Source organism: Struthio camelus, chromosome W, assembly GCF_040807025.1.
Source record: "Struthio camelus isolate bStrCam1 chromosome W, bStrCam1.hap1, whole genome shotgun sequence".
Lineage (NCBI taxonomy): Eukaryota > Metazoa > Chordata > Aves > Struthioniformes > Struthionidae > Struthio > Struthio camelus.
Window position 1 is genome coordinate 57,869,064 of NC_090981.1, and position 26,684 is coordinate 57,895,747.

General features: G+C 56.2%; 1 protein-coding gene across 5 annotated transcripts; it reads right to left on the reverse strand.

Moving 5' to 3' along the window:
• Window positions 1-199: 199 nt before the first annotated feature.
• LOC104150899 (receptor-type tyrosine-protein phosphatase mu) lies at window positions 200-26,383 on the reverse strand. Of its 5 annotated transcripts, none has more exons than XM_068925626.1 (28): window positions 26,054-26,375; window positions 18,985-19,209; window positions 18,010-18,252; window positions 15,985-16,227; window positions 14,326-14,616; window positions 13,838-13,935; window positions 13,059-13,251; window positions 12,686-12,797; window positions 12,299-12,545; window positions 12,010-12,049; window positions 10,851-10,956; window positions 10,592-10,659; window positions 10,178-10,323; window positions 9,951-10,038; window positions 9,379-9,449; window positions 8,888-8,924; window positions 7,859-7,956; window positions 7,240-7,356; window positions 6,658-6,815; window positions 6,445-6,580; window positions 5,517-5,666; window positions 5,009-5,108; window positions 4,401-4,480; window positions 3,373-3,507; window positions 2,857-2,982; window positions 2,099-2,256; window positions 1,695-1,830; window positions 200-1,093 (listed from the first exon to the last, which is right to left on the reverse strand). In XM_068925626.1, exons 1-28 carry the CDS (start codon window positions 26,211-26,213, stop codon window positions 1,019-1,021), a joined length of 3,837 nt encoding a protein of 1,278 aa, XP_068781727.1. In that variant the 5' UTR covers window positions 26,214-26,375; the 3' UTR covers window positions 200-1,018. The 5 variants fall into 5 exon arrangements, with proteins under 5 accessions (XP_068781727.1, XP_068781728.1, XP_068781726.1 ...); XM_068925627.1 differs by having other exon boundaries at window positions 12,299-12,518; window positions 18,010-18,255; XM_068925625.1 differs by having other exon boundaries at window positions 18,010-18,255.
• Between the last annotated feature and the right edge of the window lie 301 nt (window positions 26,384-26,684).

Below are 26,684 nucleotides of genomic sequence, written 5' to 3' on the forward strand. Positions count from 1 at the left end.
GTGCAGGGCAACTCTCATGTGCGCTTTTATGGGATGCATGGTAGGAAACAGGGAAACATGGTGCTCTTCGGTGCACACCTTGGGCAAGACTGTGGCCTGTGCTGTAAGCAGAGCTGGGGAACCTGCAAGCTCTTCCCTCTTCTGCTTCCCCAACACCTGATGATTTCTGGAAGAACACCAAGGTCAAAGCTCGGCCCCACCATGTCCAGCACAGAGCCTTTACTGGTAAGATACAGAATAGGGTCGGGGGTCAGTTTTGGCTCTGAGACACTTTCCTCTTCGAGCAGCTCTGGCAGAACCAATCTCGAAGGTGCAGCAGCCCCTTGTAGGAGGCAAACTGCAGTTATAGCATTAAGGGTACCCAAGCTTAGATGCTACAACCTGGGACTGCTGTGGTGGAGAGAGATAGGCTGGTGAGGGAGCCTCCCTGGAGCTGGCACCTAGAGCACCCGGGACAATCAATGTCAGCAAGATAACACTTGAGGAAGGGGTTTTGGACCAGGATGGTCCTACAGGACTGTGGCTTTTCCTTCTAGCTCTTCTTGGCCTTGGGCTTCATGCTTCTCCCAGTGCAGGACAGTAAGCCTGTGCTCCTGAGCCCTGTGGATCTGACTGATAGCAGTTTGATGCTCCCCTAGAAGAAGAGTCTTGGTGTTGGTGGAGCTGCCTCATTTCTCATGCAGCTGCCTAAGAGGACATGGGAGCCCAGATGGGGCAGCTGATTCTCTCCATCCTGGGCACAAATAGGTAAAGTCTCAGTGCCTCCTCTGTGGTCTGCACATTCAGGCTGTGATGCCAGGTAAGTTCCTACCCAAACTGTGGGCAAAGGGCAGGGTTCCTGCTTCAAAGCCTGGTCAGTGACCACACGATTTGGGGACAGTCCAGACTGCCCTGTCCAGCTGCAGAAGATACAGGAGCTGTGCACATCGCTCTCATTTCTTCTGGTTTCCACAGTCACTAGCAGAGAACTGTCAAGAGAGCTGGAAGTCCTGGCCAGAGGTGGGTTGTGGTCATGCCTCTACTTGAAGTTTCCATAGGTTTCAAATGAATTCAAGTAACTGAGGGCTAGTTCATAGCACAGCCGATATTGCTCCTGTGGACAGGACATACATGAGTACACAGTGCATGAACCCTTGTCATGAAAGGCCAGCCTGGCTGCTGACAGCTTTCTGAGTGATAGGCATAGGCGCCTATGGTATAGGAGCAGCCTGATCTCCTCCTCCCACTCACAGCCCACCTTCCCCCACTGAGAAATCACATATGTGTACTCCAAGAAGCTGAGGGGCTGCAGCTAGCTGGTCTCAGGAGGAAAGCCAGCAACCACATCGCAAAATGTTTGCTGCTCACATCCATCCAGAGTGCTTTCCCCATCATGGCTTCCAGCATCTAGCTGGGAGGTGGGTGCAACGTAGGCACCTGAGCACCCACTGGTTCAGCCCTCAGCTGAGCAGGGCCTGTGGACCAACAAGGGGCAGCTCAGCCTGTGGGATGCTCCAGCACCCACCTGGTTCTGCAGAGACTGCAGCTGAGTGGGCTGGGTATGCCACAGCAACAGAAAAGTAAGGTTTCCAGAGGTCTCGCCTTACCCAGAAGGATCTGAACATACAGGTTCTGGGGTAGCTGCCAGAACTGTTCAGGCTACGGCCTCTGCTGTGGCGTTGCCATCCCCAGCTGGGTTTAGAGTCAGTACCTACCACATCCTTAACCAGCTGTCTCCGTCGCCTCTTCAACATCCTCACAGCCTGGGACACATCTACCTGTCCCTCACTTTGGATCTGCTCACAGAGAAAACTGGAAGCACAGAAGATCCCACTCCGGCTGGCACCATCCCTGCAGAGAAGAGCAAGGGGAGAGTCACTTGGCCTAGGATCACCTGGTAGTACTGAGCCGTGGGGGTGTCCTGCTAGCCACACAGGCCTGGGGCTCTCAGTATGGTCTCATACACAGATCCTACATGAAGCCAGCCTCCATGGGGAAGCTTTCCTCCCATGAACACAGCTGAACCCATGTCCACAAGTCCATCCTTGGAACTGTGACCCAAGTTAGATGATGTATCCTGGACTGTGCCATAGCTGCCCCTGCTAGAGACCTTGCTCACCAGCAAGTGACGAGGACATGTGAACCTTGGCTCTGATGCTGGTGTGTCTCCACCTTTCCCAGCAGGCTGATGATGGTGGCAGGGCACGGGGGAAGGCACTGCTGCATGGGCCAGTCCTCCAGCTGACAGAACTGGACTTTCAGTGCAGATTTCTTGGGCTAGCAGAGAAGAAAGACAGTGAGCTGAGCCTAGAAGAACTACATGGAGGGAAGGGAGGGACAGTGTGTGCCAGTCCTAGCTCAGTCTTGCACAATAGAACAAGGGAACAGCTCCACAGTGGGATGGCCTAGTCCGAGAGAGTGACTCTCCCCTTTTCCTTTGAGTGCTCTGAGACTGATAGATGGGCAGAGCGTAAGCTAAGAGCTGACTACCAGGTGCAGCTCAGATTGATGTCAGTCCGGGGCCTGACTACCTGTAATAGCTGTCCCCATCCAAGAGCCACCATGAGAATGCACAGACTCTCTCCATGGCCACTGTCCTCAGAGTTCGAAAAGGCAACACAAACATACCAGTGCTCTGCCTTATATCTCTACCTGCAGCATGAGCCTCTCTGGACTAACCTCTCCCCCAAGGGGAAAGGCCCTACACCATTCAGGGCCCTCCAAGGACCTCGTCAGGTCTCCCTGACCCTTGTGGCCTATGCCTTTGCAAGCTGTGACTCCAACCCCAGAGCAAAGCTTGCTGATGCTGGAGCCCTGCCAATACTCTCAGGTCTCACAAGGGCTGGTCTCATTTCACCATCTGTGCAAAGAGCCCACCTGCTGCTTGTTGGTCAAAGCGAGTGTCCAGACTGTGAAGCCAGCTCCGGGCTCCTCTGAGATCAGCTGGACATGGAAACAGCCGTAAATCGTTTCTCCCTGGGTGGGCCAGAACTCCACGTATGTCTAGGGGGTGACACACACATTATCACACACTGCCTCAATCTGCATGCATGGCAGAGCTCAGCAGTACTCATATCGGTACGCTCAGCCCAGCCCTTCACCCACAAATCACGATGTGCACATGGGTGCTCTGCCTGCCGTGCACTTGGGACCAATAAACCCACAGTGTTGCAATCAGAAAAATAACACCCCCACTGACAGGACACCTGGGCAGGCATAAGCAAAACCTGAAGGATGCTCCTTCCTCCCTTGCTATAGCCCACACCACGACAGTGGGGAGACACCATTACTGTAGTGCCTTATGAGAAGAGCTGCAGGGGGCTTAGGAAAAATAGTACACTGCCTGGCCCCATCGGGAGCCAGGGAGGGGAGGACAGTGTGTAGGCTGCTGACCTGGTCCAGCTCCTGCAGTTGGTTTAACACAACCACCGATGTGCAGGTGTAATCCCAGACCAGAGCCCAGAAATCCACCAGTGTGGCCAGAAATGGCAGCTGGGTGATAATGAATCTGTCTTCCTCAGTGTATGTCTGCAAAACACAGCATGGAGGAGGTCACATAATCAACCCCCTTAGAGCCCTTCTAATCACAGGAAAAGGTCCTTGCCTCCTCCCAGCCAGGCTGCTGTTGCCAGCCCTGCAAGAGGATGGCCTGACTGCAAAGGGGCTACCTGTAGAAGTGGTTCCCAGCCACTGTGCATGTCAGTAGGGGTAACCCACACATCCCCAGCAGTGCAAGGGGCAGGAGCTGCTGGGAAGTTTCCACATGTACCCCCACCAGCTGATGCTGAGCCCTGGAGAAGGCAGATGCTGGATCCCTGGGAGGTAAGCCTGAAGGTGGGTGACGTGACAATAGGAGATGGGGGGGACAGCAGCCTGCCTCCTTCTGTGGGTCCTCACAGAGCTGAGGGAAACAGTCGGTCCCCATGGATCCATCCCATTGGGACCTGGGGTTATTGCCAATATCCCCAGTCCCTGTAGTAACCACTTTGGCCAGGTACCTGAGCAACCTCCATGAGGCCAAATGCCAAACTAGGCAGCTCTGCAATCCCAGGAATAGAGCCCAGGAAGATGCAGGCCACCACAGCCCTGCTCAGAGCAGGTTTGCATCCCTCTGACCCCTCAGCTCATCACACTTGGTCCCTCCTCACAGCAAGCAAAGGCCACAGGCTGTACAGCAGCCTGCTGAGCTGTATGCCAGGAGGGAGCCAGCGCAGGCAGGGTTTAAACTGATCACTGAGGCCATCTCCTGGAGGCAGAGCCCCACCACTGGGAAGCAATCACTGAGAGGAAGCCCCCGAGCTGAGACACATCAAATCCAGGACCCACAGTCTAGCCTTGCCTCAAGAGGTGGTGTTTGTGGGGCCCTGCAAGCCTTTGCTGCTCCCAGCAGCTCCAAACCCCTGTTGTGGCTGGAGCCTTACATCAGCGAACACTGCGTTGATATAACGTGGTGAGCCATCTGCATTCAGTGAGGACATGAGGACAGGCCGGCAGGAATCCGCTGTGGAGGTAAGGGCCAGAGACAGAAAGGGTGAGCCAACTTCTCCTTGCACAGAGACCCCAGGGCTTTCCTTGCAAGTGGTGGGGGTCAGCATGAGCAGACACCACCAGGCCCAGTGCCAGGAGCAGTCAGGGCTGTCTGACACAGGATGTCCTGAGCCCGCGTGGGTGGAGGCACTAAGGAACAGCAACATTGCCCTCCTGATTGGTCCCTGATGCCCAGTTCTGGGACAGAATTGACCCAGGGACGTTTTTTATCTCAGGGCAGCCCATGAATCCACTGGTCTGGCAAGTACAGAAGGAAGCAGGGAGGGATGGATGGATGGCGCCTTGCTCACACGGACAGATTGGTCTAGTCTACACTGAGTATTGTCAACCAGAAAGTGGCACTTGGCTGCCCTGGACTGAGCCTAGCAGTGGCATGGTGCCAAGAAGAAAGGCAGTAGTGCTGAGGACAGCAAGTCCACCCCATACTACTCTCAAGTGCTGGATCACAGGGCAAAGGGCAGCCCAACCCTGCCAGCAGTACCTGGCAGGATCCCTGGCTTGCGATTCTTGGGCTGGTTGCTGGGTTTCTCCGCTTCTTTGCATGGCAGGAGCTGGAACAACTCGGAAAACTTCTGCAGGGCCTGATGGGATGATTCAGCTGAGCCATTCTGACTTATTAGTGACCCTCTCCCTCCTTCAGCCTCCCCCCAGAAATGCTCCCCCCATCTCCCTCCCTTTGCTGAGGGGGAGCAGCAAGGTGGAGGTACCAGGGAACAGCCCTGTCAGCACCAGATCCTTTGCAATAAAGAAAGCGAGAACATAGGGAGCTGCATGCTCAGCCACCCTTGACACAGCCTCAAAGACATGAGCCTGGCAGCTCGCGAACCCCAGCTCCAGAGACTAAGACACACAGAGGGAGAGGCTTTGCCCAGCAGTCAGAGAGCCCAGAGGTGTGATTCCCCCTAATGAAGCTCAGCTTTGCCTTACAGCCAACCAAATTAACATCTGTGATCCCATACAGCTTGCCCCAGAATGAGATCCCATGGTACCTTGAACTCTTTCTCAAGGATGTTGTTCTGCCTCTGGATCTCAGCTTCTCGTAGGGAGCTGATGTGGCTGATGACATTCTCCACTGGGACCCCGGTGCTGCCGCAGAGCAGGCCTTCAAGCAACACCTCATACAAGAAGGTGTACTGCTCCTGCATGAGGACATGGGTCAGCTGCACAGCCCAGACCAACTCCACCTGTTTGCACCCAGGGCCACAACACAGAGATTCCTGGGAATCTAGGCCACCAGCCACTGGACTACATCTTTCTGATGGTGTCCTGTGCCAGGAATGAGCTAGCTCCAGCTTCACCCCCCCCTTGCTGTGAGTCCCTGAGGCCAAAAACCTCCCAGGTGTTGCTGATGGCCAGCCAGCAAATGAAATGACCCAGACAAGGCCATCTTCCTGTGGTTTAATGATCCTTCTCACTCCAGACCCCGGTTTGAGGAAGGAAACTCAGAAAAACAGTGAAAAGCTCCTCTTCAAGGGACCAAGGAACACGACCCATCCTATAGATCCCCTCCATGGGGCCTTAGCACTGAGCAGACCATGGGAAGAGGGTCCCTCAGCTAGGACACTGCTGCCCAGAGGGTACCACGAGGGCAGATTTCCTGCAAACCTAAAGGACATGTGCACTCTCACGCATCCGCCTTGCCTACAAGACAACCCTTCCATACCAGGATGACTGGTGCATTCAAAGGCTGCTGCCACTTCAGAGGGTCTCAGGAGAGCATGGAGGCTGCCTAGGTTTGGACACCACTTTGAAAACAAGAGCCTGCAGCCTCAGTCACCTGGCAGCCCCAGTCGCTGTGGCTAGACCATGCGCTGCACAGCCTGTGAGGCTTTGCACACCCACGTCCCTGGGAAGAGTGGGAACCAGAACGTGCAATCTGCAGCCTGCAGCATGCAGGGAGCAAGTAACTCTCCACACCTTGGTCTGCACCATGCTGACCCGCTGCTCCCGCAGCCTCTGCACACACCGAAACACATCCACCTTGCCCTCAGCCTTCGCCATCTTCAGGAGGAAGTCCAGGGCAATGAAGGTACCTGTCCGCCCAATCCCCGCACTGAGAACACAGAAAAGGGAAATCAGCACTGCTCTGGCCACACTTGCTCCAGCACCTGAGTGCTCCCAGCCTAGTACCTGCAGTGTACCAGCACGGGGCCGGCAGGGTCTTCTGACACCCTCTTGTTCACCTTCTCCACTAAGCACAGGAGCTGAGCAGGGTTTCTGGGGACCCCATGGTCTGGCCACAGCAGGTAGTGAAACTGCTCCACCAGTCTTGGGAGATCACAACCTGCCTGTAGAGAGGGAGAAAAGGGAGACAGGGCTGGGAACAGGGAACAGGAACCATCCCAGAAAGCTGTGCAAGTAATTGCAGGCCAACATTTAGGGAGTAGTAGAGAAAACCATGGCAGGGATGCACCAGCACCCAGCAGTTCCCAGTCAGCACCCCTGCCATGCTGACTGATCCACCATAGCTCAGACAGCAATGGGCACAACAAGGATGAGGACTCTAAGCAAATTCATCAAGCACACAGCCACACAATTCACTTTATTCTCTACTTCCCCACACTGAGAACAGCTAAACTTGAAGCAGTTGCTGACCTGTCTTCCTGGAGACCTGGCAAGGCTGATCACAGGGTCTCTCGGCCAAAGGCACCTATCAGCTGCTGAACCCCCCAGAAACACCCGGCATCCCCAACAGCTACATGCCAGTCTTACCTTCTGCAGGTGGAATATGCGTGTGACAAGGCCTGAGGTAGTCCTTGTGTTGCTGAGTGTCACTGTGAAGTCCCCATAGACTTGCTCTTGCTCTGGCCAGTACTGCTCACACTTAGTCTGTCAAGAGAATCGAGACCCCTAAGCACTAGCAAACTCATTAGGGGAATGTTGCAAGCCAGCAGCTGTACACTGCATGCCCTGTATCACTGTTGTGCTTGGGCAGGCAACAGACAGTGCAAGGACTGATTCATGGCTCAGGTGGGATACAAGGTCTTGATCAGGGCTAACATGTTCCCCCGCACTGGAGACTTTCCTGATGCTTCACACACCCAGGGTACTGGTATGTGCTTTCTGGAGCAGCAATCTGCTCCCTGGGGACATGTGCTTTGATGGCACGTTGCTTTTCTTCTCTTGTGCTCCCCAAGGTCAGTCTCCTATACCAGACCAAGGGTGATGAGCTCCCGCTGGGAATGGGTGGCTCTGAAGCGGGGAAGGGGTCTGATGGGGAGCTGCTTTCTCTGCTCTTATTGATGGCTGCATCAAAACAAAGTAAAGCAGGCAAGGAAGCCTGGACCCCGGTGAGGCTCAGGGTGAGCAAAGACTGAGATGGTTTTTCTACCTTGTTCTGCTCCACTAAGCTTGTCAGCATCACAATGACTGAAGTCTTCTCCTGCCAGACCATCTGCCAGAAATCCACCACCGTTCCAGGCAAGGGGCCTTGGGGAGGAAGAGGAGAGCCCCATGTCATGATCCAGGACACGGAGGTGTAGCTGCTCCCAGCCACTGCACAGACTCCTAGGGCAGAGTGAACGTTCTCACGCTACAGAGCAGCTTTGGCTTTCCCTCTGCCCAGGGACAAACACTGCACAGCCTGAGGATGGCAGTGCCTAGTAGGGGGTGCTAGCTACCTTGGCTTCAGCAACCATGTTAGAGAGCGGGACAGGGAAAAGGGAAGGCAGGTGAAGGAATGCTGGGGACTCACTACTGCTGCAGGGACTTCTCAGTGGCCTATTGGGGTCCGGCAGCCAGAAGGCTGTGCAGTCTTGTGGCAGTGCAACAAGTAGCTTCCCTCAGTCAGATCCTTAGGTGACTGTGAGCTGCTCCCACATCTAGGGTCTTATTTCCTGAAAAGCATCTCCGCAGCTTGCATGGAGCCTTTGAGACCCCTCACTGCATGATGCCCAGAGAAGATTAATGTGTCCTGGTTCCATGCCATCAGAGGCACCAGTTCTCTGAGTGCACTGACAATGCAGGAGTGTCAGGCATTTGCAGGTTTGACCCATGTGAAGACCAGACTGTCACATCAGTCTCAGTAGGAGATAGGGCAGGTTTGCAGGTGGGAGAAACCACGACATGCTCCAACCAGGTCTTTAGCTTAGTCAGACCAGAGATCAGAGCACAGCCTTCTTCTGTGGTCTGATCACTGCTGAAGTGCCACTGAGGCCTTTCATGCTCTGCAGCAGCAGTGGCCACCATCTGAGCCAGACACTCTGGAGATATGGGCCCTTGGACTGAGCCATTAGCAGTTCCTCTGCTGCTGTCCCAATTCTACACACTCCAAAAGGCTCAGAGCTGGGCCTGCCTTCTCCTGAGCATGCACAGGACCCTGAGCCAGCTTTGGGCAGTTCCCAGGGCTGCAAGCACCCACCTTGAGCTGCAATGAAGAAGCGTGGACTCTGGTAGCTCTGTGGGAGGGAAATTTAAAGAGCTCTAATCACATGCATTAAACATTGAACAAGGAATGAAATAAACAATCCTTTCCCACAGGCTCCAGAGCCAAGAGTGCTTGGCAGAGAGTGTCCAGCAGCACTATTCTCAGTTAGCACAGACAGCTAGCATCCAAGGATGACATCTCCATTCCTGTCCCCCACTGTGAGTGTGGTCCTTTTTTGTTAAGGATGAGAATTGCACACAAATCCAGAGTACTCCAGGTAGCTCAGAGAGGATGCAAGGAAAATGACAGCCCAGGATCTGCCAACTCCTGAGGGCAGTAATGGTGGTGGACAGGACACCATCCAGGACCCAGGACAAGTGCCAATCCTTGGGTCACCAATGTGAGAAGGACTGTCCCCACCCTGTACTGTAAGATAGCTGGTATCTCTCCTGCCCCTCACAGGGCAGTAATTCCTCCCAATCTACCTCCACATAGCTGGCATTGATGTAGCCATTGCCTGTGTCAGAGGGCTGCAGCACCACACGGCAGTGATCATCTGAAAGAGAAGGGAGACATGAGGTCGTGGACTGCCTCTTTGGGGCAGAAGTGACTGTTTAAGGAAGGATATGTGATTTAGGAAACCCCAGGACTGCTGCTCCTCAGCAGCACTCCAGGTCTCAAGATACATTTGAAAGTAAAGCATAGTTAATGAAATGAAAGGTGACAGAGCACAGGAGGAAATGCAATGCATGGAGGAGACTTAATGCAATGGCCAATATTCACACCAAGCAGGGCCCAGAACAACAGGATTCTCCATTTGGATGTAGAATTGTAGGGCCAACACCATGATTTGGATATAGAATTGGAGGGCCAACACAAACACCCCCCATGTAGGGCCAAACACCCATCACTTAAACTTGTGGGTTTAAGTGACCACAAGGTCACTGAAATGAGACGAGGAGCTCAGCGCTGTTGAATAGCTTACACCCACCCAGTGTCCTGTACTGCCTACTGCCCCTCCATATCCCTGTGGCAGCCCCTAGGAGGCTCTGCTTACATGGGATGATGCTCTTGTAGCGGTTCTTGCCCTCATTACATAGTTCCTTCCCGGCATCACAGGGATGCAACAAAGTGGAGACCAGTTTCTGCAGAGGAAGAAGATGAGCCCACTCTGGATTAGCACATGTTCTGGGGCTGGCCAACAGCAACTGTATCACGCACCCAAGGTGGGGTTGGGTCTGGATGGACAGTGCAGCCAAAAGTGCAAGCAAAGCTAAATCAGACCTGATACTCTCCCAGACGCCCAGCACCTTCTCTGTTGATGACTGATTCATCCTCTGTCTGCTCTGCCTCTACTTCTTCCCTCTTGAACCTTTTCAGAGCCTCCAGCAGTTCCTCCACTGGGATCCGTGTATTCATCTTGTTCGCACCTATGGGGACCATGAGGCCAGCAATTTAGCATGTATCTGATGCCTGGCATTGGGAGTGGGACCTTCGAAGTTGAGACTGGACTGGTATTGAGATGGGCAGGACCCCACCAAAGCCACACACAAGTCCCTCTCTCTCAGGAGGTGCCCTTCCCCATGCCAGCCAGCTCTGACCCTCTTGCTCCTGTAAGGACCTCAGAACCCCCCTGCCTGTGCTTTTAACATAGCGCCTGTCCAGACAGGGCTGTCGGGGTCTCTGTTCATACCACACCTCTTCGACATCTTCTCAGGGGAATAGTGCTGTTGCTTTCATAGGTTTGTGAACTGTTGCGCTTCCTCCTGCAAAACAGTAAGTCAGACCCATAGACCAGCAGAAGTGAGGGATATAGAGGAGAGCGTGTTGCCCATGTAACAGCCCTGCCTCCCACCTTGCTTTGTCTCATGGTCCACTCTGTACATTGCCTGGCAGCGCAGGGAGCTGGATGTCCCATGGCAGCACAGAGAGCAGGAGAGGTGAGGCACATACTGACCTGAAGAGCAGAAAGAGCAGCAAAATTCCTAGTGCCAGGAGTGCCACGACCAGCGCTACTGCCATAATCACCACTCTGCTGTCTAGCTGAGGAACCGGCTCCTGCCCTGCAACCAGCACAGCCCAGACTCAGGTTGCTGCACAGCCTGAACCAGGCAGTGGGACATCCTACTGGGGTAGTGGGGAGAAAAGTAGTTTTTCTCACCTCCCACCACAGGCTTTGTGCTGGAGAACAGCTAAGCTAGAGCAGGAAGAACTTGCCTGGCTTGATACCCTTCAGCATGAGCACTGTCTCTCTGACTGTCCCCAGGCATGGCCAGAGCCTGGTGAGGTGCTTGCATTAGTGGGGCTGCATATGTACCAAGGGAGCATTAAGACTTATATTCAACATGAGATGATGGCATGGATGCACAATACCCATGGCTGCCAGCCGTGCTACTCCTTGCAGGCCACCCTGCATTGCCAGACCAATGATGTGTGTCATCTGCTTCTCCTATCCCTCTCCAGGAACCCTTCCCAGGGAAGGCATGCTGCCTTCAGCATCCAGAAGAGCTATCAGAGATGGGCTGTGCACACTTCTGGCCAGCCAAAAGCCTCCCAGGCTTCTCCCACCTGTCCCAGCAGTGTCCCTGTGTGGTGCTGGGGCAGCTGAGGGTGACAAAGAGTCAGTGGCCCTGGCAGGCAAGCGGGAGGAGGATTTTTTTCCTAGCAACACACCCCATACTGCAGTGTCAGCCACAGCACAGATCTCAGTAATACAAGACCAGGTCGGGAGTGTCCAGCCATCCCTTGAGATCATTCAACTCTGACATCATGATGGAAATGAGCAGTAAATACACAGGGACAGAGGCTTGAAGGGAGGCCAGCGAATACCTGTGCAAGTGGCCAAGGATAGCCACCTGCTATCCATCCATCCATTAGAGTCTCAAGATGGCATATGCAAGATGATGGAAGTGAGATGTTGTTATGGGAGACCCACATGTATGAGAAAGAAAAGGTTTCCTCTCCCCAGCACTCCAGGACCCTCCTGCCCTTTGACTCAGCTTTGGCTTTCCCTCTCCAAGGGAAGCGGCCAGGTGGGGAAAAGGTAGGATGCGGGATGGTGCCTCTGGCACAGGGTGCGGGGCCGAGCCCGGCCCTGAGGAGAGGAGCCCACTTACCAACAGAGAAGCTGTAGCAAACGCAGGTGAACTTCTCTGCCTGTTGGAGGAGACAGGAGGGAGAGCTCAGGCCACTGCTGCCCAGCTGCCCGCTCCCGGGAGCAAAGGCCTCCGCCCCACGGCCACAAAATGCCCCAGCTGCGGCCAAAGCTCCCCAGCGGGACTGTGCTGCCAAAACGCTCCAGCTTTCAGCGTGTGGGGCAGGAGCAGCCCCCCTCGCCGCGCTGCTGGGGACGGGGCCTGGGGAAGGAGCAGCCTGTGCCCTGCTCCGAGCCCCGCGAGAGGCTACCTGCTGCCGGCGGCGAACGAGGCGGAGAAGGGCCGTGTAGTTCCAGTCCGGCTGGAGGGGAGCGTTGTAGTAACCGTGCCGGCGGGTCCCGTCACCCAGCACAAAGTCGGTGGGGGCCGTGAGGTTGAGCACGGCAGCCACATAGGCACGGTGCTGCAGGCTGGCGTTGAAGGGCGGCAGCTGCTCTGAGCAGGCGCCTGCCACCGCAGCGGCGTCCTGGCTGGCAGCAACGATGAGCTGGTGCTCCCTGCAAGGCAGGGCTGTCACAGGGGCCGGGGGGCACGGGCAGCGAGAGAGCAGAGCAGAGGCAGCCACGGGGAAGTGCTGCCAGAGGGGAAACGCTTCACGGGACGGAGAGGAGCCGAGCTCCGCGGGGGCTGCGCTCACCTCACTGCCTCGTGGGGCTGGGTGATGGGGCGGAGGGGAAGCACGGCCGTGCCTTGGGACCGGGAGATGTCACGAGCACCGCGGGAGCTGACGTTGAGAGGGGCGGTGGTCTCTGAAGAGGAACCAGAGGGCCAAGGCTCAGCAGGCGGCCGGGCAGGGAGGGGCCCTGCGGGGTGCAGGCAGCAGCCCGCAGGCAGTGAGGCTGCAGAGCTGCCCCGGCTGGTGCAGCTGAGCCCGCGCAGGCCTTTTGCAGGACGGGGGCGGTGATGGGGCTTGACTGGCCCTGCATCTGCCCTGGCAGAGGCCCGGGGCTTGGCCAGGGGGCAGGGCCCCGCCGCCCCACTGCACCGCTGCCTGCCACGCTCCACCTTACCCAAGCCGCTGCTCAGAAATTCCTGGCGTGACACATCCCCGCCACCGGCAGCCGTGAGGCCCTGCACCGTCACCACGTACGTGCGCCCGGGTCGGTAGTCTGGCAGCCTGTACTCGGTGACAGAGCTGTTCAGTCTCAGCCGCTCAATCTCCAGGAAGCTGCCCTCACGCGTGCTCCTGGCTGTGATGCCCAGCTGGAGGACGACAGAGAGCTGGAGGGGAGCAGCACTGAGCTCTCGCCTCGAGGCACGACAGCCTGGCAGCACCATGCTCAAGGGGGACCTGGCCCTGGTGCACCAGGACGCTGCAACCCCTGCAAGGGCAGGAAAAGCTCGGGGGTGCAGAGATGCTGAGAAGGGCCGGGCGGGGTTGTCTGGGCCCCCCGTAGGAAGCGCCAGGCTTGTGGGATCAGCGCAACGTGAAGGTCATTCATTCGGCTAGATGACTGTGCCTCTGATGAGCCCCAGGCCAGGTGATGGGTGCGCGACTGCAGCACTGCAGGTAATGTGGTGACATGCCCCACAAGCAGAGCCCTGGGGCAGGGAGCACCCAACATTTTCCCCAGACAGCACCGGAGCGGGAGGAACATAGGCAGTGAGTCAGAAAATGCTCGTGCTTGTTACAGCCTGAAATTCAGTTCCACAAGACCGGAGGCGAAACTGCGGGTCATGACAGCTTTACTTTCCCTGCTCTCCCCACCGGCATGCCCACAGCAGCCCAGGCAGGGACGTGCCTGCCAAGCGGAGGGGATACCCCAGCGAGTCTGGGGTGACCTGGTACCTGGTATCCAAGGATCTCCCCTTTGCAGGAGGGCAGCGCGTTCCACCTGAGTGACCCGGTGCTGGGATCCAGTGACAAATTCTCTGGTTTGTCCGGCACTGGAAGCACAGGAGGATGGAGTTATGCGCTTGACGAGGGAGGGGTCTGAGCCCAGAGCAGGGTGCAGGCAGCTGCTGGCCCAGGGGACAGGCTGCAAACTGACCCCCTTCTCCCCCCTCCCCCCCAAGCAGGCTTTGCACCCAAGCAGGGCAAAGCTTGCACTGCTGCAGCTTGTGCGTCGCGGAGGGTGAGGAGGGCATGTGCTCTGCTCTAGGGCCCTGCACAGCCCCTGCCCCAAATCCCCGCAGGCCTGACTCTCAGGACCATCACCACAGCAAGCAGATGCCTGCCTTGAGCTGCAGATGGAAAGGTGCATTTCCCAACCTCCCCCGCTTGTGGTGCAGCTCAGCGCTGTGCTGACCTTGATGCACTCGCCCATGGACACATACCCATTTCCTCTGTCTGGAATTGCCATGTGAACAGGACTGTGCTGGGGGGCAAGGAGATGGTGATGCTGTAGACTGTGAAGGGCTGCAGAGGGGCGCAGGTAAACGTTCCCTTCTGGCCCCGTAGCAGCTTCTCTCCCCTGACATCCTCAGCCTCACAGGTAGGGAAGGCAGGCCCGACAAGCTGGCACGTGGCCCGCATGTGCTGACAGGCGTCAGGGAACCTGCAGGTCCAGTTCAGTTTGATGCTGGTGGCAGAAACCTCCCAGGACCCAGGGACAACTTGGAGAAGTTCTGTGAAGGAAACATTGCAAGAGGGTTACAGAATGGTTTAGCTTGGAAGGGACCTCTGGAGACCACCTAGTCCAACCTCCCTGCTCCAGCAGGGGCCTCTAGAGCATATTGCCCAGGATCACATCCAGACGGGTTTTGAATATCTCCGGTCCGGTACCAGTTGGAGTCTTCGATCCCACTGGGGATGTTGGCACACTTCTGGCAGAGGCAAAGGGTGGTGCATGTTAGTCAGGGTTGTGGGGTGACCAGGTGGGGCACGGGGGATGATGGGGGTGTAGGAATCAGCTCTGATGGAGTCTAGTCCTCTAAAGGGAGAGGGGAAGGTGACACGTCCCTTGGTCATGACAGGACACCTCAGCCAGGCCTGGTGGGAGGTAGCTCTCCTTGTGCACATGAAGCAGGACTGACCACTCCTCCATGAACTTCTCTGCTGTGCCCTTGTGCCCATGGACACCCTTAGCCCTCCACCACACCCCGCAACAAAGATTCCTGAGAGAATCACCCCTGCAAGAGCAGGCCTCCCCTCCTTCCACTCCTTTTCACCTGCCGCCCTCCCAGCATAGGCTGCTGACCGCACACCAGCCCCCAGGTCAGCCTGTCCTCCCACCCCCGATGCATGGCCACTGCTGCTGGGCTGCAGCTCTCTCCAGCCATGGCTCTTCCTCCCTCCCAAAGGCATGGCAGATGCCCCCCTGCCCCAATGCCTTGTCACTCGCTGCCAGAGAGATAACACAGCTCTTCTGGGATCACAGTGTGCCAAGAAGCTGGGCATGACTTTCTGGGCTGATTCCTGCTGTTTGAGGGGACTGTCCCCTTTCAGTCAAACTTCAGGTTCAAAGCCACTGCTTTGATCTGACAGGACATGGCCGTGAGGAGGTACAGCTGCTGATGTAACCAAGGGGCTCACCTCTGCCCAGCCTTCACCACAACCTGCCAGGTTATGGCTCCAACCTCATCTCTCTCAACTCTCTTCCTGCATCATTCTCTATCTCCAGTTACAACACTAACAACGCATGTGTCACTTGCCTGCCCTGGCTGGCCCAGCAGAGCGTGCCACAGGGTGGAGGGGGTGATCCCCTTCCCTGGCACGGCATGACGAGGGAGGGAGGGAGCTCTGGGACACAGCACCGAGGAGGAGCCCTCGCGCACCACATCCCCAGGCAGGAGCTGAGCTGAAGAAGAGCTCCACACTGCTCCCCCCAGGCCTCCCAGGAAAGGCCAGAGGGAGCTGGCAGCTCCTGGGACTCTGCGCAGCAGGCAGGGAACCGTGCAATGCACAAAGCTTGTCCAGAGAAGCTCAGAGAGGGATGAAGGGGGCAGGATTTGAGCACAGGGCTCCAGAGGAGCACCTCCTGCTCACCCACTTACCAATACACTCCACGTCCCTCTGAATGTACATCCAGTTGCCTGTACTGGATTTCTCTCTCCAAACACCTTTGGGCAGATGTCTCCCATTCTTCATAATCTGAAGGACCCTTTTGCATGTGGCCTGGGGGAGGGATGGCTGATATCCCTCAGGGCAGCTCAGTTTCACTTCTTCATTCACCCTGTAGGCTTGCTGCTCTGGTGTCAACTGAAGCCGAGAGTCCCACTGGGGCTTTGGGCATTTTACTGTCAAAGAAAAAAGCGTGCGTGTTAGTGGGGGCTGGGAGGGTCCTGGGATGTCTTTAGCATCAACACAGCGAGGAAATGCAAGGGATTCTGCTGAGCACTGGACAGGAGCTTGTGCCTGGACACGGAGGCGATGTAGGACCCTTAAAGGGATGAACAGAGCAGGATTAGACCACTGGGCTCCAGGCTGCTGCCCTCACTTTCTCCAAGGTCCTCACGGCCACTGCACATTGTGGCCATATCATGACAATGCACAAGTCTAGGTATCACTGATGAAAGGACAAAGCAGCCCCGACTGGACACACGGCCACCCTGCAGGCGGGAACCCACAACAGGAAGAAGCCCTGGTGTGTGCTGCTCTGCTGACCTCACCTTACCATGGGTGATGCGGGACCTTCCCCCTCCCCCCCGCCTCCAAAATTGCACTCCCTCACCATCGCTGCCTCGTGGCCTCTCAAGCATCTCTCTGCACAGACCGTGTGGGAAACTGTCCCCTGGGCTTGGATCCCTCCTGCCACCACCTGCACTCAGACACACCTTCACTGAGCTGGAAGAAGGGGCACAACCGCTAGTTTCTGTGCCCTCCCTCACCTGCACGGCATGCACTGCAGAGTGTCAGGGCTGAGAAGCTGATCCCACACCCCAGTAAAACTGTACCCAGGAGCCTCAGGTCCACTGACAGATTTCAGCCCCCCAAGGCAGAGGCAATGGCGACACACCCATCGGCCGGGGCCTGACACCCCCAGCAGACCAAGAGGGAAGAGGCTTTTCTTGCAGCAAGGCACCACGACCAATCACTTATCCATGAACTTCCCTGCTCTGCTCTCATCTCCATTGACACTTGGAGCTCTCCACCACTTCATGCCGCAAGGAGTTTTCCCAGGGCAATCGCACCCTGCATGAGGAGACTCCTCTTTTGACTCCTTTGGTAGTGCCGCCTTCCCCACCCCTTACTACCTTGCTAGGAAAAAGACCCTGAAGCACCGGCTCAACACACCCCACGCTCTAGCACATCTCCTCCACAGCCTTGTCCAGCTGAAGAGCCCTGTTGCCTGTCACACTCCTTGCACAGAGGCTGATCTGGTGCATCCTCCTGCCGTTGCCCTGCCTGCCCTGAGATGCAGAGAGCGAGCCCAGGGAACCGAAGGCTCACGCAGCATGCAGGGTGGCTCCCTGTCCCTGTCCCACCTCCCCTGCACTCTGGGCTGCCACATGCAGCCAACCCTGCACTCGGCCAAGCTCTGTGCCTGCCGGGGCAGCTCCACACCCAGCAGCCCCTGAGGAAGGGCATCGCTCTTCCCCACGGGTGTCACTCCACTGCCGCCAGCCCAGATGCTGAGGGCCATCCGAGCACTGGCCACTCAGGGCTCACTTTGGTCCCCTCAAGCCCGGCTGCAGGGGCCACAGCAGATGTCTCCCATCCCTCAACTGCATGGGCAGGCAGGTGACAGGAATGGGACAGACCTCCACCTTCTGGGGTGGCACCTCAGCAGGCACCTTGGTGAGAACCTCCAATCCTGCCCCAGGCCCTGGCACCACATCCGCAGGGCCCCACACTTGGCCTCCTCAGGAAGGACCGCAGGACCTGCCTGCCTGCCTGCCTGCCTGCCTGCGGGAAGTCGTCTCCTGTGCCTTGACTGGCCTCTTCCACCAGCACGCACAGGACACACAGCAGCAAGGGGGAACTGTGGCTGCCTGGCACTCAGCTGGGCAGCATCATGAATGGCCACCGTGGGTCAAGGCTGAGAGGGGACTCAGAAGAGCTGCTACTTCATCGCTTACCGATACACACCATGCTGCTCCCAGTACGAATCCAGCCACCTGTGCTGTTCCTCCCCCACCAGGCATTGTCATATACTGGCTTTCCAGAGCTCAGTTGCAGAAATTCCCTTGCACATCTGACGTGGGTGAAGGATGGCTCCAGATCTCCAGGGCAGGTGAGCGTCAGTTCCTCATTCAGTTCGTAATGGCTTTTCTTTGGTGAAAACCGGAGGTGATGGTCCCCCTGGGGTTTTGGGCACTTTCCTGCTAGAGAGAAAGCGTCAGCTCCTGTGTTGGGTCGAGGAGATGCTCATGCAGGGGGGCTGCAGCTGTGCCACAACTGGCAGTTGGTGTTGGCAGTCAACACCACCAGGACACGTCCCGAGCACAGGATAGGAGCGTGTGCCTGGACACAGCAGTGATGGAGGACACTCAGAGAGAGAAGAATGGGGTAGGGTTTGGCCACTGGGCTCCCTGCTACCACCTTCATTTTCCCCCAAGCTCTCCATGGCCTCTGCCCAGTTTGCACTAACTTCTGTCCAGTCCACCTTGTTCATCGCCGCAGCAGGGCCAATTAAAGGACGCAGGGCGTTAGACTGGACACACGACCACCTTGCATGCAGGAGCCCACAGTGGGAACCAGCCCTGGCGTCTGCTCTTCTCCTCACATGACCATTCATGATGGGAAGCACCTCCCCACAGCCTCCGATTTCCCAGTCCCTCCATCACTCTCTCCTTCTCCAGCTCTTGCGGTGATCTCCTGTGACTCAGGAAAGAGCAGGGAGGAGATGCAGAGACAGTCAGAAAAGCTGTCCCACACAGAAGGCTTCTGTCCCTCCCCAACCCCCCATGCATCCAACCAGCTTGGAGACTGCTCCCAGCTGTGACCCATCTCCAAGCTGAGGTCCACACATCCCACAGTCGTGGTAGGCTGCCCAGGGTCCCTGCTTGGGAGAACAGCATGCAGCAGGGGAAAGCTGCTGCTCTTCCACTTACCCACGCAAGTCAGGTTCTCTGCTATGTGATGCCAGGCTCCCAACATGGTTCTCACTTCCCAGGTATCCCTCAGATCTGGAGATCTCTCTTTTGCACATCTGATCACAGCAAGGGGAGGAGCATCCGCGGCAAGGCAGCTAAGTGTCAGCTCTTCATTAAGCCTGTAAAATCTCTGCTCTGGGGCAAAGTGGAGCCTTGGGTCCCACTGGGGCTGCTGGCATCTCGCTGCACAGAGAAGAAGAGGTGGGTGTCAGCCGGCTGGGAAGGGGCTCGCTGTGGGTCTGCAGCTCCAAGGTCATCACCCAGGCAGAGCAGCAGACCTGGTGGTATACAGAGCTGGCCTGAGCATTTCAAGTGCTCCTAGGAAACAGGAGACCGGTGACGGGCTGGTTGGAGCCTCTGGGTCAGGACCAGGGAGAGGCCAGTAAGGGGGACATCGTGGTGGGAGTGTGCCCCCACCACCTCCTCAGGTGAACAGATGGGCACAGTCCGGTTTAAGCAACTTGAGGAAGTCTCCAGGTTACAGACGTGGGGAGCCTCAAGGTCCCCAAGATCTGCTGGGAGAGCAACACCGTGGGGTGCAACAATCCCAGAGCTTTCTGGAGGGCCTTGGGGATAACCTCTCAGCACAGCCACTGGATGGGCCAGCCAGGTGTGAAGCCCTCTGGGACATGCCATTCGTGATCCAGGAAGAGCTGGCTGGGGTTGTGATAATCAATGGCAGCCTTGGCTGTAGTGCCTGGGAGAGAGTGGCGGCTGACTCCACTGGTGGAGGCAGTGAGCACGTAGCAGAGCACAGAGCCCAGCCCTCAGGAGGGCAGACATCTTCTTGCTCTGGCCTGGTCAGGCGGTTCCCATAGGGGGCAAAGGAGCTCCGGAAAGCTGGCAGGTCTGTAAGGACAGCCACCTCCAAGCACAAGACCGGTCCATCCCCATACTCAGGAAAACGGGCAGACATAACAGGGGACCGGCTTGGCTGAGCAGGGGACTGAGCTGCAGCGCAAGAAGGCAGTAGATGGGAGGCAGAAGGCATTTTCTAGGACAGCCAGGATGCAGGGGCTGGTGCCAGCCCAGGACCCTGGGATCCAGGTGACGTGAGGCTGTGCTTATCCTCACAGGTGGCAGTCTCGTTCCACAAGCTCTGGCTGCGGTTGGAAATGCATCTGACCACGGGGACTGATGGCTGGTAGCCCCCCACACAACTCAGCTGCACCAGGTCATTCAAGGTGTAGCTGGTCTTGTCAGGGGTAAACCGCAGCTTGGGGACCCAGCTGGAGGGGGCTTTGCATCTTCCTGTGTGCGACAGAAATGAGGGAGAGCCCTGGGCATCCCCTGGCTCTGGCAGCATTCTCGGGGCAATGGGACCTCATCCCTTCAGAGGGGTTGCAGGGATGAGCCCCTCCCAGGATCAGGGATTGCCCCTAAACCTAGACCCCAGTGCATTTACCCCGGTCACGCCAGGGATGAGGAAGGGTTCCCGCAGGCGCGCCTGCCCCACCCTGCGCTGTCCCACGCTTCTGCGAGGGATCCCAGCTGCCAGATCCAGCAGCCTGGTGGATCTGCCCCAAAGACAGGGGCAGTGGGAAGGCATCAACTCCAGCAAGTCTCTGCTACCACCACACACCCACATTCATGTCACGCTGCTGTGCAGCTTCTAACAATACCTGCCCATACCCATGAGCACTCTTATTTCCAGAAAAAAAAAAAAAATCAAGATGCTCATTTGTTTTTGCTCTGCAGGTCATGTTGGATATTTTCTCCTCTCCATCCTTTGCCCAAATCGCCTGTGGGCTCCCAGGCCTGGGTACCACCTGCCCCATCCCCATGCTGTGTCCTTCCTGGAAAGGGGAACAGCCCCACACCTGATTTGCCTGAAAGGACCCCGTGGGGCACAAGGACTGCACTGGCGAGCAGTCCCACAGGCAAGCCCTCTTGTTTCTCCTTGGACTCATCCTCTGCAACTTGCCCTTCCCTTACAGAGTCCTCTGAGCCACGTGGGTGGGCATTAGTCTCATTTTTCCTCCATACCAGCCCCACTGCACACATCGGCCTGCCGGATGCGGCGCTGCCGTGCTTGCATGTGGGGCAGGCACTGGCCAACACAGCGGCTGGACCCAGGCTGGGCAGAGACCTCACGGGGCAGAGCCAAGCGCTGGAGGTCTTGGGGCTGGGCACAGAGAGATTGGAAAAGGCTGGCAGAGCCCATAGCTAATTCCAGTCCTTGGAGGAGCCAGAGCCTGAAGAGTGCTGCTGTGGAGGAACACACCAGCCTTGGAAACTAGCCTGGGAATTAATGCTATCTGGCAGAGGGACAGATATAAAAAACAATTCGCCTGCCTTGGAAAGGGACAGCGTATACAAGCGAGATAGCCTGGCAGGCTGCCAATGCCTGCTTACCTCCCATATGCAGAGCACCCTGCTAGGAGCGTCTGTGCCTGCAGAGCACCCCCAGGGCTTGCCTCGCACAGGACCCTGGTGCTGCTGAGCAGCTGATACAGCACCGATACTGTCTGCATTATGGGATCTGCAGCCGCTCAGAGCCCTTTCCACTGTGTATTCTGAAGACCATGTGAGGGCACAGCCTGGAAGTCTCTGCTTCCCCATGGAAGGCGGAAGAGAAGACACTCTCAATGTGTGCCTGCTTTTGCCTCGAGAATATCTCCAAATATAGCCCGGCTCAACCTCCCTTCTCTAGTAAGCCCAGGCCAAGGAATGTAATTACTACTTGAGACTCGCTGGGCTGAGCCAATCCGTGACTGCTGGAGGCGGTGGGACCCTACTATAATTGTCCTCTTGCACTCCTTCCCCAGCCACTTGGTAATACTTGCTGGGGGCAATAAAATCCTTGGAGCAGAGGAACCGGTTTGTGTGGTGGCTATTTGTGTGTTTTTGCAGTGCCGTCGGCCATGGGAAGTTGCATGGGGGTAAGTGAGTCAGAGCGTATTCAGATCCGCCCCAGTTTCACCAGTTGTGCAAAGCGGATAGACACATGTGCCCTCGCTTGGGGGACAGGGCACTGCTGTGGTAGGGATGGTGCTCAGAGAGGAAGGGGAAAGAAGCACTCATCAGGGCTTCTAGCGTTGTAGGGCCTAACACCATCCCAGGGACCAAAGAAACAGTCACCCAAGGCTTTTTTTTTTTTAAACACCTGCACTGTAGTACACAAACATCCACCCACAGGCCCCTCCACCCCCAACCAGAGGAAAGAGGACGAGACAAGTGAAATTTCAGCATGGAAAATATGGTGTAGATGTGACAAAACACACACCTCTCGTAACATGTAATATGTGCTCGTTGCAAAATGGAAAATGCTAGACTCCTAGGCAGAAGTGGTGATAAAAGGCTAATGCATTTGCCTCATATAGTCAAAGATAACCATTACATTTTTTTTTCATTAGCTATTATTAAATGAATATCCTCCTTATTATTATTGTTCAACACCCACGAATACACTAAGCATTTTATAGAAAACATCCAGAATGGCTGTCCTTGCTGCAAAGGAGTTAGTGAGTCTGGCAGACAAAGCCAAGCCCTAACATGTCCTACAGCGGGATGTCAGAAAGGATCAGGAGAAAGAAGAAATAGCTATTCTGGTTATTCAGGTCAGATTCCTGGGGTCGGTCCATTGCTTGCCAGGAGAAGATGCATATTCTTACATAGTATTATCCAGTACATGGAGAATAAATGACACTGTGAACTTCAAGGAGCAGCAGGTGAAGTTAAATGCTGTTTCTACGGCAGTCCGAACATTCACCGCTAATGCACGTGAAAGCAAAGTGTATTGCTGGCACCGGAGTCTACCCTGTGTTTGGTACCACATGTTTACTGACACAAGCTAAGAAAAGCCACCGCTGTTTTCACTAGTGGAGAGCAGTATTGTAAGCGACTGAGAACACATGCATTGGTGCTTAAAGCATCGCTGTGTTCGCTGCTGGCAGCCAAAGCTGCTGCGTGAGTCTTTAAGAGCCATAAGCAGCGTGATAGACCATGGGACTGCTCTATGTGTAAGAGACGCCAGAGGAAGAGGTGATGAAGCAGGTTATCGAACTAGGCATTGCAGAAGAGCAGGGGAAGCAGCAGCGCTTTAGCCTCTGCTGCGCTGCCATGCAAAAGGACTTTCGACAGAGTCTTAAAAATAGGTGGTGAAATAATTGTGTCTGTATTCTGGTAACAGATAGCAAAAGCATGGTGGAACACACAGTTCGCAGCCAGGATGTAACACAAAATCTTCTGTTGCGAGCATGGCCTTATTTTAACTAACACCCACTGATCCGTCAGGCGTTACATCCATGATCTTAGTTAGAACTCCTTGCTAGCTGCTCATAAATCGCTGTGAAATGTCAAGCAAGGCTGATGAGAAAAGGGCTAGAGCAGCCTGGATAACAGACCTAGCCTCAGCAGAGAAAATTCCCTCTCCCAGAAGCTTTTCCACTTCCCTCTGAGGCTCACTGATCTATAAAGGGATGAGGCTTTTGTACAAGTGGGATAACCCAGGGGAGAAACACCCTGCAAAAACAACACAGCGAGACAATAGGGGATGATAGGACAATGCTCCTTGTTCAAGGCACCCTTTGTGGCACAGCTGCTGAGGTGACAGTGCAAACAGGGAGGTGCAGCCCCGGCTTGCAATGTGCACCGCATGCCAACCACATCCTCTGCTGCAGCTGCTCATCTCTTTCCTGCCCTGCTCCTCGCAGCGCTCATGCCGCGTACGCCGCGCGAACCTCCTGCCCTGCCCCTGGCACACTGCTGTGTGACTCAGCCTCACTTCCTTGGCAAGTCCAGGGCCCCTGCAGCCTGCGGTACTGCCCCAAACCCCTGGTCCCCCCCCCTCCATCCTCATCTCCGAAACTATGGTGATGCCTGTGGCTTTTCAGGAACTGGCGCTGCCGATGCTCAGAGCAGGGGGACGGGGTGATGTGAGGGGCTGCGTGCACTCGGCATGCGGGAGCCCTGCTGTGGGGCAGTGTCATGCAGAGGGAGCAGCTCATCCATACATGGCTTGTCCCCACTCCCCAAGCATCTCTTTGATCTGCCAGGGTCGTGGGGGATTCTCAGGGACATCCAGGAAAGGGGGTCTTGGGCCGTGTCCTGCTCCCATGCTCCCCCCATCTCCCTTGTCCAACCCTGCTCCGCTGCCCTGTGGAGGCCTCTTACCTTCCAGGGAGGTGGGAGGTTTCTGGGACCTTGTGCCCCTCCTGGCTATCCCTGATGTCTTGGCATCAGTGAAATGAGGCCCTCGAGCCCGGTCCCCGGGATGGGATGAGCCCATGTGCTGAGGATGCAGGCAGGGCTGCCTGCACCACTGGGTGCGGCTGCTGCGTGTTTTCATCTGTTTCTCGTTTTGCAGATGCTGGGGTGCAAACTCAGCAATGCCTTCTCCGCCGCAGGCAGCCCCAGGCTTCCCCTGGGACAGCCAGGCAACAGCATCGCGCAGAGCACGCAGAGGGTCTGCCAGCCGCTGACTCCTCGCTAAGTCTCTGCACGTGTGGTGCAGCCAGGTCCTGGCCTTGGCGTGCCCACGTGTGCCGTGCTAGTTGACTGCAGAGCCGTGCCATGCATGAACTGCACATGCTGGTCCTGCAGGGGATCCAGGTGAGGGCAAGCCACCGCAGGCAGGAGGATATCCTCCGTTGCGGGCTAGCCCTCGGTTTTCGAGTGACAGAGTGCTGTGCTCACAGTCCCTGCAACCACAGGGACACCTCCCCTCTGGGAATGGGCTTGAGGCTCTGACAGTCCGTGTCACACAGCACAGCACTGCTGTCGCTTCACTGGGCCTGAATTCACATCAGTAAGCAAAGATCCCCGTCCGGTTTCCAGATCTCTGTAATAGCCAGGATCTTGAATCAGCTCCTTCTTTTAACCCGCATCAGCCCAGAGATATCCCCACAGCAGGTCAGGACAGTGTGAGCAGCTGCTAACTTAGTGATTTTGTCACCTAGCCCGAGCAAGGTTAGCTTAGAGAAACACTCAGCTTCAAACAGATGCAGAGCAACACAGGGTCACAGCCCCCGGCACTGAACCCAGCGCTCACACCGTGCCTAGCTGGACTGATTCACTGGCTTTCTGGGAGGTCGTACAACATTTGACCCTACAGGGACACATGAAAGGACTCTGCTTAGATGTGAATGTCAGCCTCCTTTCTCATTTTTGCTGACAGATGCTAGAAATAGTGAAACAACCATGATCTGCTCTTAGAAAGTAAGCTGTGCTGCAATGCACCTCTGCCCGAGCTGGGAGGGGGCACGTGCTCCACGTTCACTGTGTGTATCTGTCCCTACCCCAGATCTCTGTCCACTCTGAGCTGTTCAGGGGAAGCTGAGGGCTACCCATTGCTGGGAGGACAGCATCCTGCCAGTCACCAGCGATGGGTAACGTGATTCATGTGCTCATGGTCATGGCAGTCACTGCTCACTGGTTTCCCTGTGGAGACAATGACTCATCCCTCCAGCACACCAGCCCCTGGTGTGGGGGGAGAGGGGTGCACCACAAATACTGGCAGCCTCGGGGCGCAGCACAGAGGACAGCATGCAGCCTTCATAGGAAGAGCCAACAGAGCCCTGGGAAGTGCCCCTGGTCCTCCTGGCTCTGCAGAAGCCCTCTGAAGAGCAATCCCACCAAACCACCACTCCTATCTCCAAGGGTCTCTGGGGAGAGTAGGCATCCCTGCTGACACAGGGACTCAGCTCACAGCTTCCAAGGTCTTTGCTGAGGACTAGCACCCATCATCCCTGCAATGGGGACGTTGCTCCTATGGCCCTGGGAAAGCCACGCACTCCTGCTCCTCAGGACACCGCCCACTCCTTGGAGGAACATTACAGCCCCCACGCTCTCAGAAGCTTTCCCAGCGCCCTGAGGCTTGCTGCCCTCCACCCCAAACACAGCTTCACCCCACTGCTACCTGACTGATGCCTGACTGTCTTGGGACTGATGTAGTCATCAAGTCCATCTTCTTCAGCACAGCTGCTCTGAGCCAAATGGGGTAAAGACTCATTGCAAACTAACGGAAAGAGGAGCAGCAAAACCTCTTCTTGCAGACACAAAAGCAACAAAATAAGTCAAGTCCTACCAGTTTCGCTGGCTTCTTCTAGGACTTCAGGATGAGGATCTTTCTGTTCCCATGAAGCCAGCAGAGGTGCATCTTCTAGGACTTCAGGATGAGGATCTTTCTGTTCCCATGAAGCCAGCAGAGGTGCAAGAACCAGGAGAAAGGCCCATCTCAGAGTCATGTTAGCATAAAGTCCCAGGGCACGACTGAGGTCTCAGGCTCACTCACTGCCTCTCAGTTCACCGGACTGATAGCAGGAGATGCGTGCACGGAAAGGAAGCAGCCACGCAGAGAAATTGCATGTGGTGCAAGAGGCTTCCTCATTGGAGAGGGAACCTCCGCCAGTGTCAGTGCTGCTTTCATTCTTCTCTTTTGTGCGCTGGGGCAACAGGCAACTTCACACCCCTTTTGCAGTCTCACAGCTCTTTGAGCTCTCATCTTCTGAGAACGGCCTTTTCAGCTTTTCTGACAGGAGCAGCCACTAGCCACAACACCTGGCATGCTTGCTCTCTGAACAGATCTCAGAGGTCCCAGAAGGACACGTGAGCATTGCTGGTTCATAGTCCTCCAGACCTGGGGTTTTGCAGGAACACACAGAAACTGCATCAGGCTGTCAGGACAACCCTCCTCTTGTTATTGTCTGAGAACTTAG

What these genes read in the sequence shown, in the direction of transcription:
- LOC104150899 (XM_068925625.1), bottom strand. Translation starts at nt 26,213, where the DNA reads ATGACTCTGAGATGGGCCTTTCTCCTGGTTCTTGCACCTCTGCTGGCT. An exon ending in CATGTCCTCGTCACTTGCTG is followed by an intron (nt 1,831 to 2,098) that starts GTGAGCAAGGTC and finishes TCTTCTCTGCAG; the next exon opens with GGATGGTGCCAGCCGGAGTG. An exon ending in GACAGCTGGTTAAGGATGTG is followed by an intron (nt 1,094 to 1,694) that starts GTAGGTACTGAC and finishes TCCTGTCCACAG; the next exon opens with GAGCAATATCGGCTGTGCTA.